The sequence below is a fragment of the Tribolium madens genome, unplaced genomic scaffold, assembly GCF_015345945.1.
Source record: "Tribolium madens isolate multiple individuals breed KSU strain unplaced genomic scaffold, Tmad_KSU_1.1 Scaffold_2;HRSCAF=44;Tcas5.2_LGX, whole genome shotgun sequence".
NCBI lineage: Eukaryota > Metazoa > Arthropoda > Insecta > Coleoptera > Tenebrionidae > Tribolium > Tribolium madens.
In genome coordinates, this window is record NW_025400995.1 from 1,160,964 (window position 1) to 1,180,583 (window position 19,620).

The window sequence follows — 19,620 nt, forward strand, 5'->3', positions numbered from 1 at the left end:
CCACAACATACGTGATTGATCTCAAAGTGCCATTATCGAGTTCCCTCCGCCTCGATCCGTCATATTATTCGCCGAAGTTGTCTTCTCGAGAGTCTCCCCGTCGCTAGCAACGCAGCTCTGAAAACGCATTTTAGCATCGTCTCCAACCACAACAGTGCGTTGACATAAAATAAGGGTGAGACAGGATACAACGAAAAGGACCGTAGGCAAAACGGACGCGATGAGGAATTGTTTCGTGGTTGTGGCTAAATCGAATCGGGCGACCACAACTCCAGGATTGTCATTCGAGTAGAAGCAGGGGAAACGGGCACGAGCGTTATGGTCGGTACCATCTTTGCCATAAACGCGGAGAAACTCCTTACATTCATCGCGGAGAGTATTGACACAACCTTCAAGGTTGATAAGGAGTTTGCTCTCGTTGGCGATCAACAAATCGGGTTCAGGGGGGGCTATTACGCGTTTTTCGTCCAAAGGAACAGTGTTAAACACACTGAGGTAACTCAGATACGTGAAGTTAGTCAAATCGTTCAAGACATTATTTGGGAGGAGAGAACCGTTGACACAATCGACGGCAACTACACCTCGAGTGGTGTTAAGGATGTTGTAACAAGAGGACATCATGATATTGTCTTGGGATTCGTTCCAAACTTCTTCTCCACTGTCTAAATCAATCGCACGTTGACATTGTGACAGATAAACTTTGTCACCACTTAGTAATATCACGTTTTTGTTTCTGGTAGGGATATCAACACATCTTCTGTCGCAATTGTATGGTGTTCGGATTCGTTCACATGTTCCTCGATTGCAACTATATAAACCGTTCAAATCAATACAAGTGATTTTACCTCTTCGGCCTGAACATTTCAAAGGTGGATCAGTATCTTTGAAAATACATTCGAAAGCATCAGTTATATTGATACACATACCAGTGGTGCAATTGAAAGTTCCAGTCAAGTTTTTACAATCGTCAGCAATGCAACGACTCTTCTTGGCATTTTCTTGGTCAATGCCATAACAAGTTTTATTAGCTGTATTTGTACAGTTTGCTAAAAGTAGATTTGAACCGTTGTGTCTAAGATTGACGTAGATTTGCATGCAAGCTCCGGATGTTTTACTAAGACACCATTCTCCACACGATCCCCAATCACACGCTTCGACTTGAACAGCTCGTGTCGTTGTGCACATAACTGGATCTTCTGATATTCCCGATTTGAGAGCACGAGTCGAGGGAACATAAATCGCCACAGTCAGATAAACAATAGCTACACTACTTAGAACTAAAGTCATTTGACATAAACAAATCGTTCCACATATTCTAGTGTCTTGTGGAGGGATAATGAGGTCTTCGACCGGCACTGGCTTCTTTTTCGGCATTTTGCCTTTAGAACATGACGGTTAGCAACACTTCATGGTCGGAACTGGTATAGAAAATTGGTGAATGCGCCGGGTGTACGCGCGCGTCCCGAATCAATAGCCCACTGCGGCGTCTCCTAATCAATATTGCCCGCAGAAGTTGTAAAAACAGCTCGAAATCGGAAATTAAGCACAAAGGGTGTAAAGAAACGTGAAGGGATGTGTTTGTGAAGCTTTCAAGTGCAAATACTTACGTGGAAGGGCGGTTTTGGGTCGGAAGTGGCACCTCACATGGAGGACGGCGTGCTAGTGGTGTTTAGGTCGTCTGACGGGGACCGGCGCCAAAATCGATACTGTAAATACGGACTGCAGTGTTCAGAGCAGCAGCACTTCGTGCATGTGCTCCAAGTGGCCAAGACGAGTCACCACAAGCAAGTGTTAAATAATGTAGACTGAAATTGTCGAAAGTGTTTAATTGGATAATGTGTAATGTCTGCTATGTAGCCGAAATAAAAAAACGTTGGGGTTGAGCGGATTCGCGGTTTTGCTGTGAGCTGGCCGCAGCCGCTCGCGCCTGAGTGTGGATGCAGATGGTGGGGTCCAGGGAGTCGTTTTATCTTGCACCATGGAGGAGGCGCCAGAGATCAAGCAAACTTGGCAACAAAAGTTACTCTTCTACACTACCGCATTCTTCGTGTTGCTTGGCACTTTTAGCTTGTTTTCATTTCTATTCCTTGTGCCTTTCGTCATTGATCCGGCTTTTACGACTATTTTTATGGAGTTTGATGAGACTCCCGTGTTATGTATGACAGTAAGAGTGGATAGACGGTTAGGTGTCTCTAATTGTAGTTGGACTTCGTGTCGTGAAGGATGCACCAAAGATATTTATGACTGCACGCAAATCCTTGTTCATTATAAAAAAGTACCTCCCGATTACAACCTGACAGCACCTCCGGATATCCGAACTCCTAGAGAAGAAAGAAGCATACCGGAAGAGTACGACTACGAGAAGAGCTTTTCCGAGGAGGAGGAGGAAGAAGAAGAAGAAGAAGAAGAAGAAGAAACGGGTCTTTTGGATGATGATGAAGACTCCGAGTGGTATTACCGTGAAGCGCGATTACTCCCAAATGTCAAGGGTTGTGGTTATCCTCCGATGCTCAATTGCTCCATATTTCTAAAGTTATACAAAGGAATAGGTACTAATTACACGTGCTATTACAGTCGCGTAGACCCTAGTATGGTGATAAGTCATTTGGACATGTGGCAGGTCTATATGAACTTGGTCTATGCTATGGCAATACCAATTCCCTCCTTTATCTTGTCCGTAATATATTTGGCAATTGCTTATTTTAAAATATACAATGACGATGAAGAGACAGCCCCATTAGAAAAAAATGCTGAAGCTATGGACGTAGAAGGGGAAAGTGGACCAGATGCTACTCCTGTCCAACCCGCAAGTGGCGGAATAACCCCAGCTAGTGAAGCTTTCCGCGAGGATCTAGCCAGTTTTGGACATCACTTCAAAGTGGCGATGGTCGACGAAATGAGCCGTGATAGTTTTACCGAAGGAGTGCCATACTCGTGTTCTATAGGAGGGTAAATCTCCTTTAGCTCCCTTTCAATCTACTTTACCCCAAAGTTAATTTTGTTACAGGAATTTGGCAAAAACAATGACTACAAGCATCTCGACCACAGGAGGTCCCATAGCTGATATTTAATTGCTGTCACGTCTTGACATTTCTCAGGCTTGTGTGTTTTATCTTATTTTGATAAGGCTTAGGATAAACATACGAAATAATTTTTTTAAAATGGATGTGGTTGTCTCTCCGCCACAATCAACGTATGTTTACGTGGCTTGAAGAAATATTTTTTAAAAGTAGTGTTTTAGGCCGCTACAAATGAATATGAATAACAGCTTCAATTATCCAAAGGAGCGAATCTGATTTCATATTACGAGCTGCAAACGTGTATAAATTATCAAAAAAAAGACATCAACCGGGTCTCATGTAATTGCACATTCAACGAAATTTTACCAAAATTTTATTTCTAAATGGTCAAATTTCTAGCTGTGTAATCGCGTAATTCAATTCTAATTCTAATTCGTTAACGAAATTTAAAGCAATACTATGCATTCGTTTGTGGAGTTTCAGTAAAATTGGCTCCTCTGGTTGTGCTACAGCGCATTTATCTGTTATCAATCTCATAACATCCATAGTTTAACACGTCCGTGCGTATACCACGTCATTTTGATTGTATTTTTTTCTCGATATTATTGTAAATATATAGATTGTCTTTAATATTGTTATTATTACTCACATTGTTAAAATTTATAAGAAAATGTTTTATTGATTTGTATATCTCATGTACAGTTCGACTTATGAAATTTAATCTAATCGTGCAGTGAAAACGTGTTTATTGAACATTGTTCAAGATTTTGCCTTCTTATTCTTGTAATACGCATTTGTAATCTAATATTTTTAATACACATAAAATAGATGATACAATCAAGTCAACTCTTCTATATGTTTACAATGCATGTTTTCAGAATAAGGCAATTGTCGCGTGAATTTTATCAAATAATTCAATCAGATCGATTCTTTTTCTTTTATTAGAAAGGGACCAAGGCATATTGCACGGGGATTGTTGCAAGCATCGATGACATATTGAACTATTTTCGAGCACATGCACTTGTCAACATATACACTACTTGTGTGAACTTGTGTTACAACTAATTTTAGGCAAGTGTCAATATCGGCAATGTTCTTCACAACTCTATAGAGTCGATAGCTTGATCATTATGACTCACTGCTGATCAGTTTCTTTTACCTTGTTACCACCCATTTATTTAACTCATTTGTGATACTTAACACTGCTCATCTAGGAAAATAGATTTCAGTAATACACATCACAAAACTAAAGCGTCTTTTTCTACCCCAACCCTATTCCTCCTAATTTGCATTTTAAAACTCTAGACACGCACTTGCCCAGTTCACGGTCACGTAACTACTTCACGAAATATATTTATTTTTACTACAAATATTACAAATTAATAGATTGGTGTTTTCCGTTTAATTAAAAGAAAAGGGAACTTGAAAAGGACCTTGAATTGCATACGATAGGGACATTATTTATAACAAGAAACTATAATTAGAAAAATCAATTTATTGGGTTCAACCAGAGATATGTGAGACCACAAATAATTAAAAAATTACTGTTTACCCGACATGACACACAATATTTTTCACTGTTAATTAACCGATATTTGATTAAACTCGAACATTACGTGCACAGGCAAACTAAGTAGTAAATTAATTAAAATGTGCGGACTATGAATAAATTAACTGAAGTGACAAAAACTGATTGAGTTTTGCTATTAAAAAAATAGTGTAGTGATGAAATAAATAGGAATTGGTTCAAAAATCAGCGTTTACTTTGCGTTGGTCTTAATTGAAGTGTAGTGAGATAAATTTGAGGTGATTGGAGTTAATTGATGAAGACGGAAGAGAATCGCGTTGCAACCATGAATTCAAGAGCGCTTCTTTGGTTGCTTCAGGTGTTTGGTAGTACCTGATGGTATTAGTGGTGAGCAACAGGTGGTTTAGAGTTGTGAAAAGTGTCAAGGAAGCAAATGGTCGTGTTGAGCGTATTTGAATGCAAGATTTTTCAAGTAAAGTGTCCCCTCCACCGATTAGAAACGCGCTATTAAAGTAAGTGGCCAGTCAAGCGTCCGCCATTGCCTGTTGTCCGTCTACCTGTGTCGAGATGGCTGTCCAAGTCCTCACCATTTGGCGTGAAGATGCGAGGGGGTGACTTGCGGGATGTCGGGGTACCATGAGTCCAGGTGGCACGAGGGCTGCTTGGGCCGGTGCGAGGAGTGCACCACGTGCCATCAGTCCGACGAGGGCCTGTACAAAAGGTACGCGCAAGGGTGATTGCCCCCAGACTACGAGTGTGTTTCAGGTTCGTGACTGTGGGCTCGGTGCGGTACGGCATGCGGTTGGGGGCGGTTTCGCCCCCGCCGCCGGGAGCCGGCCCGCGTTACCGCTCCCAGTGCTGCTGGCCCACAGCGACTGCTCCCGGCGGCTACGTCTCCCGGATCCCGCTGCTCACCGCGACGCCTATTAATAGTTTCGATATAATTAGTTGCGCAAATAGACTGAGGATCAACGAGGAGGCTACGTCAGAGCTGCCTCAGCAGACTGTGCGCGATCATGTACTCTACTCCACCAAGTGCCTGAAGAATCAACTCAAGCGCTGTGCTTTGGTAAGGCCGCAGATTTATGCACGATTGTGTGAAAACGCCGAAGAAGAAGAGTTCAATCTGGATCGGCTTCCGAGGTTCCGCTTCGGCGGAAATCGGACCACTACCAATAAAGTCAGAGATTTCGAAAAAAGAGCCAACGAGCAAAGACTCAGAGACTTGACTGAAAGACTCAAAAGAGGACCGATACCACCCCCGAGGACCAGACACCAACCCAAAACACCACCAGAGGAACCAATCAGAGTTACACCACTACGAAGTGCCTCCTTCTCACAAGTAGACTATTCCAGTGATGATAAAAAATACGTCAGGCGAAGAAACCCTGTTTGTGATACAACAAACCAAACAGTTGCGACTCTACCAAGATCCAAAAACCCAACAAGATGTGATAATTTCAAAGAACCTGAACGAGACACTGATGATAACACCTTAAAACAATCAATAACACGTAGCAATACCATTTCAACTGGTACTTCCAACACACAAGAGAAGAAACGTGATAAACTCCGACGACGTAAAGGCATTTACATTTCACAATGGCCCAACTCTTCCGAAAATGTCATTCCTCAATTTGTCGAAGACGGCGATTTTGCCTCTTGTTCGGACCCCCCGAAACTTTTAGAAGAACCCCCAGATGATAAATCACAAATAATGTGGACAAGTCCACAAGAGGAACCTTTAAGTCCCGAAGAAAACACAACGGTACCAGAATGGCCCAAAATCTCCCGAGGGATGTTCCTCCTCCGTTCAGACTCCCTCTCAGAGGGTGAACCAGAAATGGGCAAACAGGATCAAATTTCCTCCATACCATCCGATGTTTCCGACTGTGAGAGTCGACTTAGCACGGGGAACGACCCCTGTAACCCCCGACGGTACTCCAAACGACCCTTACGAGGCCCCTACGGCCAAATGCTTGAAGCCGAAATGAAAAAACCCGAAACTGGTCGCAAAAACCAACTAAGTAATGACCTCAAATTCCTCGAAGATTTATCGTTGCAAAATCGGGATGTTAAGTTGAAACATAGATCAAGGTATGATGACTCGAATAATTTAAGTTCGCCGAAACAGTTGCTAACGTTATCAAAACGGAAAGTTAGTGCTGATAGTTTAGTTGTTGAGAATGATCAAAGGTTGGTTGTTAATCACCAACGCACCACTTCGAGTCCCTCCAAGTTGGAGGGTTTTGCCAACGCTGATGTTTCACAAGAATTACTGGAACAGTTGTTGAGGGGGAGTTCCGAACAGCTTGCCACGGATGCCAATTTACAGCAAAAAAATGTAAGTGAGATGTCAATAGATCGTTGCCCTACAAAATTCACCTTGTAATCTCGCAACGCTAAAGTCAATATTTTCTAAGCGGCCACGTGTCTTTGCGTTTCTATTCATGAACTGTTATTGACTTCGTTTCACACACACAAAAAGTGGAAACCTGTTTTGCTACCGATTTTTTCCGAAAATCGCAATTGAGCAAATTTACTTTCACTCAGAATTCTCATATTTATTTAGCGATTGCGTTTCGGGCCGTTTTGGGTTTCACCACACAAGTTTGATTAGAAAAAGATTTTCTTCAAGTATCGATTTCACTCCTATTCAAACTTCTTCCTCCTTAAAGGAAACGGAACGTCAATTTCGAGCTTATCAATAGTAATAGATTCGTATTTAAATAAATTTGTAGCGTGTATAAATAGAACTGTATAGAAAGTAAATGATTTTTTTATGATGATAGTCATAATAATGACATCCAGTGTTTGTTGACTGGATTTTTATTATTAAAACAATTTATTAACACGACTTAACTACCAAAACAACACTGAAAATTTAAATAAACAAACAAACTCTTTACTACCCGAAATTTAATTCTTTTGAATCGATACACTATTTAACAACCCACACACTCGGACACGTTTTAATCGAAACTTTTTCCGAGTTAATTTCCAAGTTTCGGAAAGTTTAATAATAACAGTCATGTGGCGGCTAACTTTCCCAACTTATTTGTTCTATTATTAAATGAAATGTGATCGAAATTGTTATTGCGTGATCATCAATTTTAATCACGAAGCAATTAAGCAATTAAAATCGGTGCACTATATTAAGAAATCCTGACACATCGTGCCCCCATTTGAGTGCGATCAAATTTTTCAAATATAAAAATGTTGGTAAAAATTTGATGTCACGAATCTGTTAATTAGCCGACCGTTGTTTGAAGATGCTTTGCGTATTGCTTAGCAACGACGCTGCTAACTGTTGCGTCGCGACGTCTCGCGTCGGCGCAACTTGCGTTCGTATATACTTCCATGACCATAAGGTGTGGCAGGGTAGAAATGTGATGTTAGTCGAAATGAGTGGTTTAAATTCGAGAGGCGAGTTGCGATTGCGTTTAGAGGGTTGTTCAACAGGTGAAGAAAGTGAAGATGAAACACAAGTCACCCTAAATCTATCAAACACGTTAGCGTTTTCGGTAAATCTAGCACACGGTTAACGTATTTATTTCATGTTTTGTTTACCGTTACCTGTTTATATTTTAGGATACGAGAACGCACGTGGTTGTTGAGCTTTACGATAACGAGAGGACTTATGTCGAAGCTTTGCAGATTTTGGTCACGGTAAGTCGCATTTTGCGCGTCTTTTGACAATTTCCATCATTCTATTTTAGAAATATTTGGAACCACTTAAAAGCTCAGAAAACGCCAATCTTCTAGATGCGACACTTGTTGATGAAATTTTCTACCAAGTAACTCGGATTTTTTTCAATTCAAAGCAACTCATTTGAAATTTCTAGATACCGTTTTTGTTAAGTCACCATCAAGCTTTTTTGGAAGAATTAAAAAAGCGTCTGGAACACTGGGACATTAAGCAGAAAATCGGAGACGTCTTTTTGGAGATGTTTTCGAAGAGTTCGGTAATTGAGAGTTACACTAATTATGTAAATAATTGGAAACGTGCAAGAGAGATTATTAAAAGTGCCCAACAGTCTAAACCGACTTTTGCCCGTTTTTTGGAGGTAAGTTTGTCCCACTTTTGGTTGTTTTTTCGATCATAGATTTCTAGACAACAGCAAGGGAACACAAAGGCAAGTTAGCACTTGATTCTTTATTGATCAAACCAATACAAAAATTTCCAAAATACGAATTGTTACTTCAAAGATTGATCAAACACACTGATGTTAACCACCCGGATCATAGTTTGTTACTAGCGGCCCAAAAAGAAGTCCATGATCAATTACTGAAAATCAATTGTACTGAAAGAGAAGCTTTAGAGTTGGAGCAACTTCGTGAAATTGAGGGTTTGATCGAAGGCCTAATCGAGTTGGTGTCAGCCGATCGTCAGTATTTGAGACATGATTTAGTCAGTATGGCCGCTGGTGGTGGTACTCGCAAAGAACGCGCTTTGTTTCTCTTCTCGGATTTGTTACTAGTGACGAGTATTAAGCGAAGGAGTGGAACCATTCGACGGCCTACTGGTCAAGGAAGCGTCACTAGTACCCTCGAAGCAAACAAGTACAAATTACTTATGAAAATAGCTTTAGAAGATTTAGAAATCGTGCGTTCGAAAGATGACAATTTGAAACAAATGATGATCGAAATTGAGAATTTATCCGCGGATGTTGGCATTTTGAACCAAATTAATGAATTAAGTTGGTCGCTACATTGTAATCATACTCAATTAGATGATCTCATTAGAGATATGTTGTCATCTTTGAATAAGCAATTAATGGAGCAACAGAACAGCGACTCGCAACTCTCTTGTCTCGAGCTTACTTTAAACACATCGTGAGTGCGAAAATTTTTGTCACGATTTTATAATAAGCTTGTTTTTTCAGCAACGGTTTGGAAAATATCTCGATTGTTTTTTCCAAACCTGAAAAACGCGCGTCTTGGGAGGAGTCTTTCAACGAGGCGAAGCACAAATTAGGTGAGCAATTTCGCGCCGACTTTTCTCAATCTTAATTCAAATTCTAGCAATATCGGGTGATAGAAAACCAAGTCCGGAACTGTTGGCAACAGTTCCGATTCGGAAAACACGAGCCGGTCTCCAATTCACCTGCGCTGCGCCCACTTTAGGCGACAATGGCAAAGACGTGTGGGTTTGCAACAGCGATGGTTATGTAGGTCAAGTGTGCATTTTAAGCCTCCAACCCGAACCCACCGTAACTTCCTGTAACGGTGTTTGTAACGCGAGGATTTTGTGCATAGCGTCAGTCCCTGGTGTCAGTTGCAGGTAACTAAACCCCACCATGAAACAGATTTCAACTCATCGTAGTTCTGTTAGAGGGAACAACAATCGGGACGACAACGAGGAACACAAGACGATACAATTCGATAGTAGCTCCTCAAGTGACGAGGATGACGAAACTGACAATGAGGAAGTTGACGAACCGCAGAAAATTTCCGAAACTTCTGATGTTTCAAGTGCCGATTTGGACGATATTGACAGTCAACAGTCGACTATTTGGTTGGGGACAGAAGACGGTTGTATCCATGTTTACAATTCCAGTGACAATATTCGTATTAAGAAAAACAAAATTCGGTTACAACATGGATCATCGATACTTAGCATAATGTACTAATGCTAAATTTTCTGTTACGTTGTAGTTACTTTGAATTTTTAGTTATTTGGACAATCGGGTTTTCGTCTCGTTGGCTAATGGTGACGTTACTATTTATGACCGGGATGGATGTGAGTCTTATAGTATTTTTTTTTGTTTTTGCAATTTTGATTGGTTTCTTGTAGCTGGTTGGAATGTCAACTCTCCGACAACTGTATCAGTCGGTTCGACAAACATGCCGGTGTCAAAAATGCTTCCAAATGCGGGGAAATTGTGGTGTAGTTGTGGCAACACGATTAAAGTCTTCAACACCCAAAACTTAACCACTGAAAATCATTTTACGGTTAATAATGACAGTAATAAGCCAATTTTTTGTATAGTCCTTTTCGGGAATGGTCTCTGGTTGTCTTTGCAAAATTCGGCAATTGTCAAGTGCTTCCATACTCAGAATTTCGAGCAATTGTGCGAAGTGAATGTAGCTCCAGCTGTGACTAAAATGTTAACAAGTGAGTCCCTCAATGTGTCAAAACTCCTCTAATTGTTTTTCCAGGTTGTGATGATATAATCAGACAGCACAAAGCGGCCTGTTTGCGTGTCACGTCTCTTTTGGCTTGTAAAGACTTGTTATGGATTGGAACTTCAGCCGGTGTTTTGCTAACAATGCCTTTGCCCCATATAACATCCTCTACGACGAAACTACCAAACGTTCCAACTGTCACAGGAGTGTCTCATGGCCACACCGGTCATGTCCGATTTTTGACTTTCGTTGAACTTAATTCAGGGGTGTGTGAGGGGCAACAGAGGAATTCGTACAAAGGCAAGCCGGAGCAGCGCAGTAATTCGAAATTACTTGTGATATCGGGGGGAGACGGTTATGAGGATTTCCGCAGTTCGAACTTATCAGAAGTCGCAGGTCGGGAGGATTCCACCAATCACCTCCTTCTGTGGAACATTTGATCAAAAAAATTCTTGTCTAATTATATGAATGTGGCATATCTGAACCGTTCTATGTTCGAGTGATAAATGCATTTTTGTAAAATGTGTGATAGTAATATTAGGTTTGTGCATAACGGCATTGTTTGTTTGTGGTGGTAGTGTTAATTTCGCCTAACTTGATATGTTCCTAATGTGTTATTTGGCTGCGATAATTGCATTATATTGTTTATAATACAATTATTTTGACAAAGCCCAGATGTAATTTAATATGTTATTTTTTTAATGATGCCTATATTTTTCCTTACATCGAACGAACTGTTTTGTAATAATAAATTTTTTAAAACATTTGCAGCACAGAAAATTATCTTAATTGTATTGCTCAAATATGGCAAATTCTATACTTGTTGGACAAATACAGTATTTATTTTTATTTATGCACACATTTTTTTCATTACCCATATCCAATTTTTTTTCATCAGTTATTGACTATTTTAATAGTAAATAGTTTTCTGTAGTGTGTTAGTTGGGCCCCTGACTAACAGATGGTATCCACTCACACACTTAAAAAATTCAAAAATAAAACCAAAAAAACTTTGAAAGATTTATTTGCATAATACGACAAGATTAATAAATTTGAAAAATGAGCGTTAAATGGAACAGTTGTGTTTTTTGAAAAGTAATCGGTGTTTAATAAATCTCATTCTGGCAGAATTTGATTAAATTGTTGTTGAAATGTTGCGAGTTTTGTTGAAAATTAATTGGTGTCGTCCGATTCTGTTTAGGTAGTTAAATTTTATGGCGCGGCGCGTCACAAACAATGTAAACTGAAGAAACCTCTTAACTAGCCCTGACAACCCTTGGAAAAAGGTGTGGTTGTATCAAGCGAGGAAATGATGCTGAAACGGCAGCACAAAAAATTCGGCCATAAATTTACTTGTTTGTTAGCATAATCTCAGTAGTGCAGGAGAATATGTTAGGAAAATATTGACGGAAGTGGGCAATTGAGCTTGATAAGAATTTCTGCATCACGAAATGTTGCTCGAATTAAGATTTAGATACGTTCCTATTCTGGATTCTGAGGCGACAGCTGCTCCATACAATAATTCTCCCGAGAGACGACTAGATTTGTAGCAGTTGTTAGTAAAAGCTTTGTTTGCAATGTTTTGGACCCATAAAACTTATTAACTAAACATTTGAACTTTTCCAAGAATGGGCTTTTGATCTAGCGACAGTCATTAAAATTTTTGGTGACTACGATACTTAACTATCGATGTAACCCTCGTTTGATTATCTCAACGACCACCATAAACTACGTTGTTAAACACAAAATAAAAGTAAAAGAGTCGGCAATGCGGCGCGATTCAACTAGAAAAAGCTGAATGGATGTGTGGAGTCAATTTTTGCATCCTCTGCTCGAATTTATAAGGAAATTGTTGGCTCGTAAAACATACTTAGTGAGTACCAAAAGGTCACGCGGAAAATTACAATTGATAAATGTGTTTGAGGAGGGAAATGGATGAGATGCAATTTATTGCAAAATAACTTATGCATTCCTGATGGGATTTTCAAACCCTTTTCCTATTTATCATATTTAGCTCTTCCAAATATGGAGAGCCTAGGGGTTGCCGCTCCCTACGCACGTGATATTAAGGATAACAATTGTTTATCTACTAGCCCCTTGTAATAATAAGAAGAACTGTCGAGATTTTAGATATACATAGAAAATGATTTAGTAACGTGGGAGAACAACACAAACTTTGATTCCTAATCTACAACAAACTACAAAAGAACAGGAAGTATTGATTTCAATTAGGAATTTCAATTTTCCCAGCTCATATCTTTAAAAGGTGCGGTTTTACTTGCAAAAAGCCCAAGTGAGAAAAATACTAAATTACTTGTCAAATGTTAAGCCGTAAACTAAGGAAGCGTAAAATACGGGACGTTGTGATTATAATCGGTTTGATTTCAAAGTATTTCAAAATATTTGTGCGATAATTTGTTTATTTTAACTTTAGTAGCATCTGAATACGCCATATAAATCAAAATAAATATATGCAAAATAGCAACGTCTGGCCTTACACAGGCTAGAAATAAGAGCTACTAAAACCAAAATTCTATTTTTATTGCACCTCAATTAACTCATCATCAACTCCTCATCAACTGACTTTCTTCCAATTTCAAATCAATTACAAAATATTGTCTTTGTGCATTTGTTATTAGGCGCTTTCTCATTTGGAAAGTTGCTATTTCGGTTGATTCATTAGGGAAATGGCGAGAATTTTGCCGAGTGTTGATTTTTGTGAGGGCTTGTTTGACGATCTATTTGAAGAACAGCGACAACGAGACAAAACAAAACTGAAACGCTCTAAGATAAAAGGGTGAAAGACAGTAGCGCATGATTTTGTTGATATATCAAAGTTCAAAGTTGGCATTCAGACACGCTAAAACGCAAAGAAGAGTTTACGCGAACTAATCGATAAAAACAAATTATTTTGGTAGTTCATTGAACTTGTTGTTAACTAAGTGTTTTCCTATATTTGCGATTTATAGTTGCAGGCGCCAATTTTTCTCTTTCATAATAATTAATTCAGTGAATCGATCTTAATTCGAGTTGAGGCGTTGAACTGAAAGATACTAAGTTTATGTGTTATAAAAGACAATAATAAATATTATTTGATTGTTCAAGTGGCGTATACGACTTCACAGATGCTATTTATGGATTAAAAATTCATTATCAATTTATTTAAGGGGCCATGATTTATACTTAAATTGGTCGTAAAAATTACTCGTTGAGAGCTTTTATCAAAAAGTGTGAGCAACTTACAAATTGTGTGCTTAAAACTTATCGAGATATGTCGTAACACTCTCTCACAAAATAAGAATACAACATAAAGATAACGTTTTCAACACATGGCAGCCTTTTTGTGCTTAATACTTGGCTTATGTGAGCTTTTCTTTGACACAAATCCGAAAAATTTATTACTGGATTTTTCGACATAAAGCGAGCCTCTATAGAAGGGTTGACGTATTTGAAAAATGTACTGATTTAATTTGGCGATAAAGGTTTGGTTTATAGTGTCACCTTAAGTATCAAATGACATAGTTTTGGCTAATTCATTATTGTACCTGACAAAAGACCGGTCATAAATTTCCGATAAAAATTTCCCTTCTAAAATGAAAAAAAGGGTTATTTATTAGATCATTTCGTCTCGAAGTTATGCAGATATTTCAAAAATCGTCTAGAGAAAAATTGAAAAAAGTGCACATCTGAAACACCGAAATATAGAAATGTTATAGTTTTTTTATCAGCATTATTGCTTGTTAATTATCGATGATATATAGCAAAAAGTCGGGTGTCCCGATGCAGAAAATTTCTTTGAAAGCTTCCGCTAGACACCTAAGATAGCTATCTCATTGTATTTAAATCGGAGTTTTTCGATTTGAAATTTCAAATATCAATCGCAACCAACTGTCTGTTTACAAATTTGGTAGCCGCGGCTACGAATATCAAATCCGAATCGTTGAAATATTTTTTCGTCCATATAGGCGCCAATATTCGCAAATTTTATTTATTGAGTCTAAAGCTAGTTTTATAGTCTATTAAAATACCCATCAACGATTTATCCAAAAACTGAGTTTCCTGGTCACGTAGCCCCACTGTGGAATTTTTCTCGCTTTGAGTAAAACACCACTCGAAACCCAAGGTTCTCTTATTGCCACATTAAATCAATTGAGCCAATTTGTGTCACTCCTATCAAATCTGAACCACCAGCTTGCTGCAATTACTTTAATTTTCACTTGGACCACAATCCCATTAAATCTATTGGTAAATATTTGCCGGCAAAACCGCTCATTTTTTAGCACAATTAACAAATCATCTGTTGTCATCATCCTTCATTGCTCTTAATTACATGACTTAACCATTTTACTACTTTTGCAAAACTATAAATAGTGGATCAAAGTTTAAAATATTAAAGTTTTGCTAACCAATGGACTTGGTTCTATGACCCCTAATAAAACAAACTTAAATGCCTCAAAACATAAATTTACACAAGTTATTTGCAACGCTCAAGACGAATAGGGAAATCGGAAATGAACTCCAGGTCATGAAAAATTCAACTTAATTACCACATAATTAAATTAAATAATTAATTACGCTGCAAGCTTTTGCTTCAAGCGCTATCATGTATTATGACCAAAACAGTAATAAGTGTATTAACGATGAAATTATTTGATGCAATTGGGACTAATTTATTTTTTAATTTCTCATTAAACATAATTAAAATGTTGTAATACATAGTTTATTCAAATTTAAAAAATGTCGAACAAAAAAATTCTATGTGCAAGCTAAGCTAATTTTATCAAGGGAGTGTAAATATTTGTATTAATACCAAATAAAAATTCTAAAAAAACGGGGAAAAATTTCCCACAAGAATTCCACAACTGTCTAAAAATAATCGTTAAAATCTAATATCGAAAGATTGATACCTAGAATTGAGTTCTGATTGTTTTGCTAATTAGTTTGGAGCTTAATTTTTAGTTGTGTGAATGTTGTTTGATACCTTATCTTATCTATCAAAATTTGGGGGTAGAATGTGCCTCGTAATCAGTGACGTTTGGTACTTTGGAAGTATCAGTCGAGTATCAAATTAGATTTACTGCGCGATAATTTGATCAAGGGTGTGTAAATATTTACAGAAACAACAAATGATCTTAAAAACGGGAAGTCATTTTTAGATTTGAATATCGGCTTCAAGAATGATCCTTGTTTCGAGGATTCAAGATAGACAGGTTTAGATATACAGGGTGTCCATTAGTGATTTTTAAATGGTGAAATTTAAAAAAATTGTATAAGACATTGATAGATACTAATCTAGTGCACCACCTAACATTATTTTCAACCATACGAAACAAAATTGTGTTTTTTAAAATGTTTCTTTGCATTTTTGGATGTAGCTTTTTAAAACAATGTTTTTACGCTAAACTTTTATTAGTCGATTTTGTTTAGTTTTAGAAATAAGACGTTTTTTTGACGAAAACATGCATCTTTTAAAAATTTATTACACAAATACTAAGACAGCTATTTTTATTTAACAATTTTTTTTCTTACTTCTGCAAAGAAGAAAGTACAGAATTTAAAGCAGTAGCAATTTTTTAGTGTTTTGCATTTGTAAAGATTAATAAATTAAGAAGTTTGTTAAAAGTAAAATAACTTAAAAAAATTAAAATGGAACACCCTATTTTTTGTTTTTGCATCTAATAGATTAAAAGATATTTAACATTCAAAATTAATTGTAGCAACAATGATTATCAATATCTGAGCATTGTTGATACTATGGCAACCATAGTAATTCCACCACGGATCACTTATCCGTTGATTTATCCAGATATTGTAAAATTTGTTATAAATACTGAAATTCGAATTATTTTATTGTAAAAATAAACAATAATGAATTCAGTTTAACACAAATATGATTATTAAGTGATATTTCTTCCATCTCTTGTGACTATTGAAACAATGGTATTATTTTTTTAATATTTAGTGTTAAATATCTTTTTAGTTATTGATTATAAACATCTAAAAGTAAATAATTTTAGAAAGACAATAATCTTTTGAATGCAAAAAATTGAGTGTTCCATTTAATTTTTTTAAGTTATTATTAATTTTTTATCTTTGCAAATGAAACACACTAAATAAATGTTAAAACCTTATAGGTTGTACCTTCTCCTTTGCGGTAGTAAAAAAATATTTCCAGATGTCTTAGTTTTTGTGTACTAAATTTTTAATTTATGTTTTAGTCAAAAAAACGTCTTATTTTTAAAACTAAGCAAAATTGACCAATAAAAGTTTAGCTTAAAAACATTGCCATAAAAATCTACATCCAAAAACGCTAAGAAACATATGGTGTTTTATTTAAAAAACACAAGTTTGTATTATAACTTATTTATGAGACACGGCGATGAACTAGATTAGTATCTATCAACGTCCTATTTAATTTTTTTGTAATTTTACCCTTTAAATGTATTACCGAAAATTAAGGTCTTCCAGTTTGGGCACCGGTTCAAAATAGGTATGGCAAAATATTATGGTAAATAACTTCGAGAGTTTTAGATCTATTTATTTCCTATTTTTGAAGTTTTTTTTTTCGATTTTCAAGAAAGGCAATGTTATTATTAAAAAACAAGTGATGATATATTATATTTCACAATAATCGTCAAGGTGTGCTAGTTTCGGGTTTCGGTATGACGGCAAAAGTTCGCAGAAAAAGTCCAAGTGGATGGTCCTGCATCACGTAGATGTGGTTATAGATATTGGAAAAGGTGTTAGTAATCGGAATTGCGGTTGGTGTATGAAGGAGTGTGAGCTTAAAGCGATGAAAATGAGTTTGTAGAAGTGAATCCTGTCACGTCCGTGTGCGTCTATAGAGAGGGGAAGTATGTTATATGCGAGTTGGAGTTAGGGTTGGTGTCATCGTCATCGTCGGCATCGTCGGCATCGTCGTCCACGTGAGCGTCCCGTCGAAGCTGGTGCCGACTTCGTCTCTAGAGTGTGGAGTTTTCGAGTCAGTAGTGTCAGTTGAGTTGGGTTTCAGTGTGTTCGCGGCTGTCGAGCCAGTAGCACGCATGAGAGAGCGTTTGCGTTATCATGAGAGTGTCCCGCGTTCTCGAGTCGCGGCTGCCGTGGCGGCACCGGCCCGGTAGAGAGTGACAGTGAGTGCGACATAATGTCCCAGTCATGGTGAAGGCGCTGTTCCTGGGGCTGTTAGCTGCAACGATGTGTGGTTTCGCCCGCGCCGCGCCCGCGCCCCAGCCAGATCTTCCCGAGACAACGCCGCCCCCACAGCCCCAGCCCCCTTTCGAGGACCCGGCGGCCCGCAGCGAGCGCAGCACCAATCTATCGCACGTCACCGGCACCGCCAGAAAAATACAGATGTTCATCAAGAATCGCCACCTGCAGCTGCTCCCCGACGGCACCGTCAACGGAACCACCGACGACACCAGTGCTTATAGTGAGTCCACCGCCAAGGGTGCCCTACCGCTGGTGTACCACCACCGGGTTCAGCGGCACGGCACCCACGACTACGCGCTCGAATTAGTCTACGACGCTCTCCCGGTCCAGGTGCTAAAATAAGCGCGACCTAACCCGACGACGAGACCATCCACGAGATGATGCGGTGGTATTGCGTCCACGTCGCAAACTGGACATGTGATCGACATTGCGATGCGATGCGATGCGACGCGATGCGACCATGCGATTTGACCAATAAACCAATTCTTCGCCGCTCTGACTATACCTCACTAGGTCACCGGATCTATTTTCATACACCACACCACGCTGCTCACAGCTCTCGTTCCACGACACCCCCAACAATTAAAAACTGCAATAAAAGCTCTTAAACTAAACCACTTGCAAAGTACTTCCTTTCGAAGGACCACCATAAACTATACTAAACCATTTCCGAAACTAAGGTGACCAATTCAAAATTCAAAATCAGGACATTAATAAAAATAATTATAATAAAATTCCAGAACACCAAAAGTAGGTATTACTAATGTTTCTGTATAAAAACTTACAACATAATAAGAATACATATACATATTTTTTATCTTTGATTTTACGCCAAAACTGCAAATGAAAAACATTTTTTACTTCACCTGAAACGAGCAAATCTGTACTAAAACTTCATTATTCTGATTCAGTGAAAAGAAAAGTTAATTTGTCATTTTGACAATTAATTTATTAATTAAATAATGATAGTTCTTGTTAAAAATGATTTTGGTTTTTATCTTAAAGCCGTTTCTTTGAGTTGCTATTTATTAAAATTATGTTTTTCACAAACATTTTTGTTATTTAGCTTCCTCAAAGTGACATCATTGTCAAAATAATAAAACCGCCTATGTGATAGGACTTTAAAAGCAGAGAAAAATTATTTAAGTCCAAAATCAAGAGAAAAATTAACTTTTCTTTCTACTGAGTTAGAATAATGAAGTTTTAATTACAGATTTGCTCGTTTCAGGTAAAGCAAAAAATGTTTTTCCTTTGCAGTTTTAAAATCAAAGAAATTTTTTTTCCTCTTGTAAACTCAATCCGGGGACATACTGCAGGATACAAAATCTTGACATAAAAAACAAAAACAGGTTTTAGGTCCTAATCTAATATTTAACATATTATTTTATTGTTTTGTGATAATTTCATTTTTTTTGTATGAATTGCTTTGAGAGCTCTTTTATTCTCTGCAAATATAAAAAAATTCGATTCAAGCAAAATTAATAGTTAATTTGGTCATTATAAGCTATTTTTAAGTATTTCTACTTTCAGCTGAGTTTTTTTACAATGACCACATTTGAAATGACGACAAAAAGAAAACTTTAACTTGAAATATATTCTCAAAAAATTGCATACTTAGGTGTGTTCATGTTCTGACTAAATCAGGACCTTATCCTAAACGCTTCTTTGAAAAAAAATAATTGCCTTTATTTTTTATATCCCGAAAATAAGATATATTATGGTTTTTATAATGAT

At 37.7% G+C, this 19,620-nt stretch overlaps 4 protein-coding genes across 5 annotated transcripts in view; 3 read left to right on the forward strand and 1 right to left on the reverse strand.

The window, feature by feature from the left end:
- Window positions 1-21: 21 nt before the first annotated feature.
- LOC123006765 lies at window positions 22-3,701 on the reverse strand. Its single transcript, XM_044401517.1, has one exon. It carries the CDS (start codon window positions 1,372-1,374, stop codon window positions 22-24), a length of 1,353 nt encoding a protein of 450 aa, XP_044257452.1. The 5' UTR covers window positions 1,375-3,701.
- On the forward strand, window positions 1,468-4,265 carry LOC123006766 (protein tipE). Of its 2 annotated transcripts, XR_006412829.1 has the most exons (3): window positions 1,468-2,949; window positions 3,008-3,193; window positions 3,242-4,265. XR_006412829.1 is itself a non-coding variant. In XM_044401518.1 (2 exons), the coding sequence occupies exons 1-2, from the start codon at window positions 1,979-1,981 to the stop codon at window positions 3,069-3,071; spliced, it is 1,035 nt and encodes a 344-aa protein (XP_044257453.1). In that variant the 5' UTR covers window positions 1,468-1,978; the 3' UTR covers window positions 3,072-4,265. The 2 variants fall into 2 exon arrangements, 1 of the variants encoding a protein (XP_044257453.1); XM_044401518.1 differs by having other exon boundaries at window positions 3,008-4,265.
- Window positions 4,266-4,886: 621 nt separating this feature from the next.
- LOC123006763 (rho guanine nucleotide exchange factor 17) lies at window positions 4,887-11,526 on the forward strand. Its single transcript, XM_044401514.1, has 12 exons — window positions 4,887-5,269; window positions 5,314-6,892; window positions 8,140-8,217; window positions 8,268-8,345; window positions 8,394-8,615; window positions 8,663-9,384; window positions 9,435-9,526; window positions 9,574-9,832; window positions 9,875-10,174; window positions 10,224-10,291; window positions 10,346-10,666; window positions 10,711-11,526. The coding sequence occupies exons 1-12, from the start codon at window positions 5,172-5,174 to the stop codon at window positions 11,115-11,117; spliced, it is 4,224 nt and encodes a 1,407-aa protein (XP_044257449.1). The 5' UTR covers window positions 4,887-5,171; the 3' UTR covers window positions 11,118-11,526.
- Window positions 11,527-17,658: 6,132 nt separating this feature from the next.
- The window catches only part of LOC123006122 (calcium uptake protein 3, mitochondrial), a 36,073-nt gene continuing 34,111 nt past the window's right edge, over window positions 17,659-19,620 (forward strand). Inside the window, exon 1 of the mRNA XM_044400333.1 lies at window positions 17,659-18,106. Coding sequence (XP_044256268.1) covers window positions 17,833-18,106 — 274 coding nt within the window. The 5' untranslated portion in view covers window positions 17,659-17,832. The remainder of the gene's footprint in view (window positions 18,107-19,620) is intronic.

Excerpts from the sequence above, each read along its gene's own strand:
- LOC123006765 (XM_044401517.1), bottom strand. The coding sequence starts at position 1,374 with ATGCCGAAAAAGAAGCCAGTGCCGGTCGAAGACCTCATTATCCCTCCA.
- LOC123006766 (XM_044401518.1), top strand. The coding sequence starts at position 1,979 with ATGGAGGAGGCGCCAGAGATCAAGCAAACTTGGCAACAAAAGTTACTC. Across the intron at positions 2,950-3,007 it reads TACTCGTGTTCTATAGGAGG|GAATTTGGCAAAAACAATGA; the intron begins GTAAATCTCCTT and ends ATTTTGTTACAG.
- LOC123006763 (XM_044401514.1), top strand. The coding sequence starts at position 5,172 with ATGTCGGGGTACCATGAGTCCAGGTGGCACGAGGGCTGCTTGGGCCGG. Across the intron at positions 8,616-8,662 it reads CTTTTGCCCGTTTTTTGGAG|ACAACAGCAAGGGAACACAA; the intron begins GTAAGTTTGTCC and ends ATAGATTTCTAG. Across the intron at positions 10,175-10,223 it reads TCATCGATACTTAGCATAAT|TTATTTGGACAATCGGGTTT; the intron begins GTACTAATGCTA and ends TTGAATTTTTAG.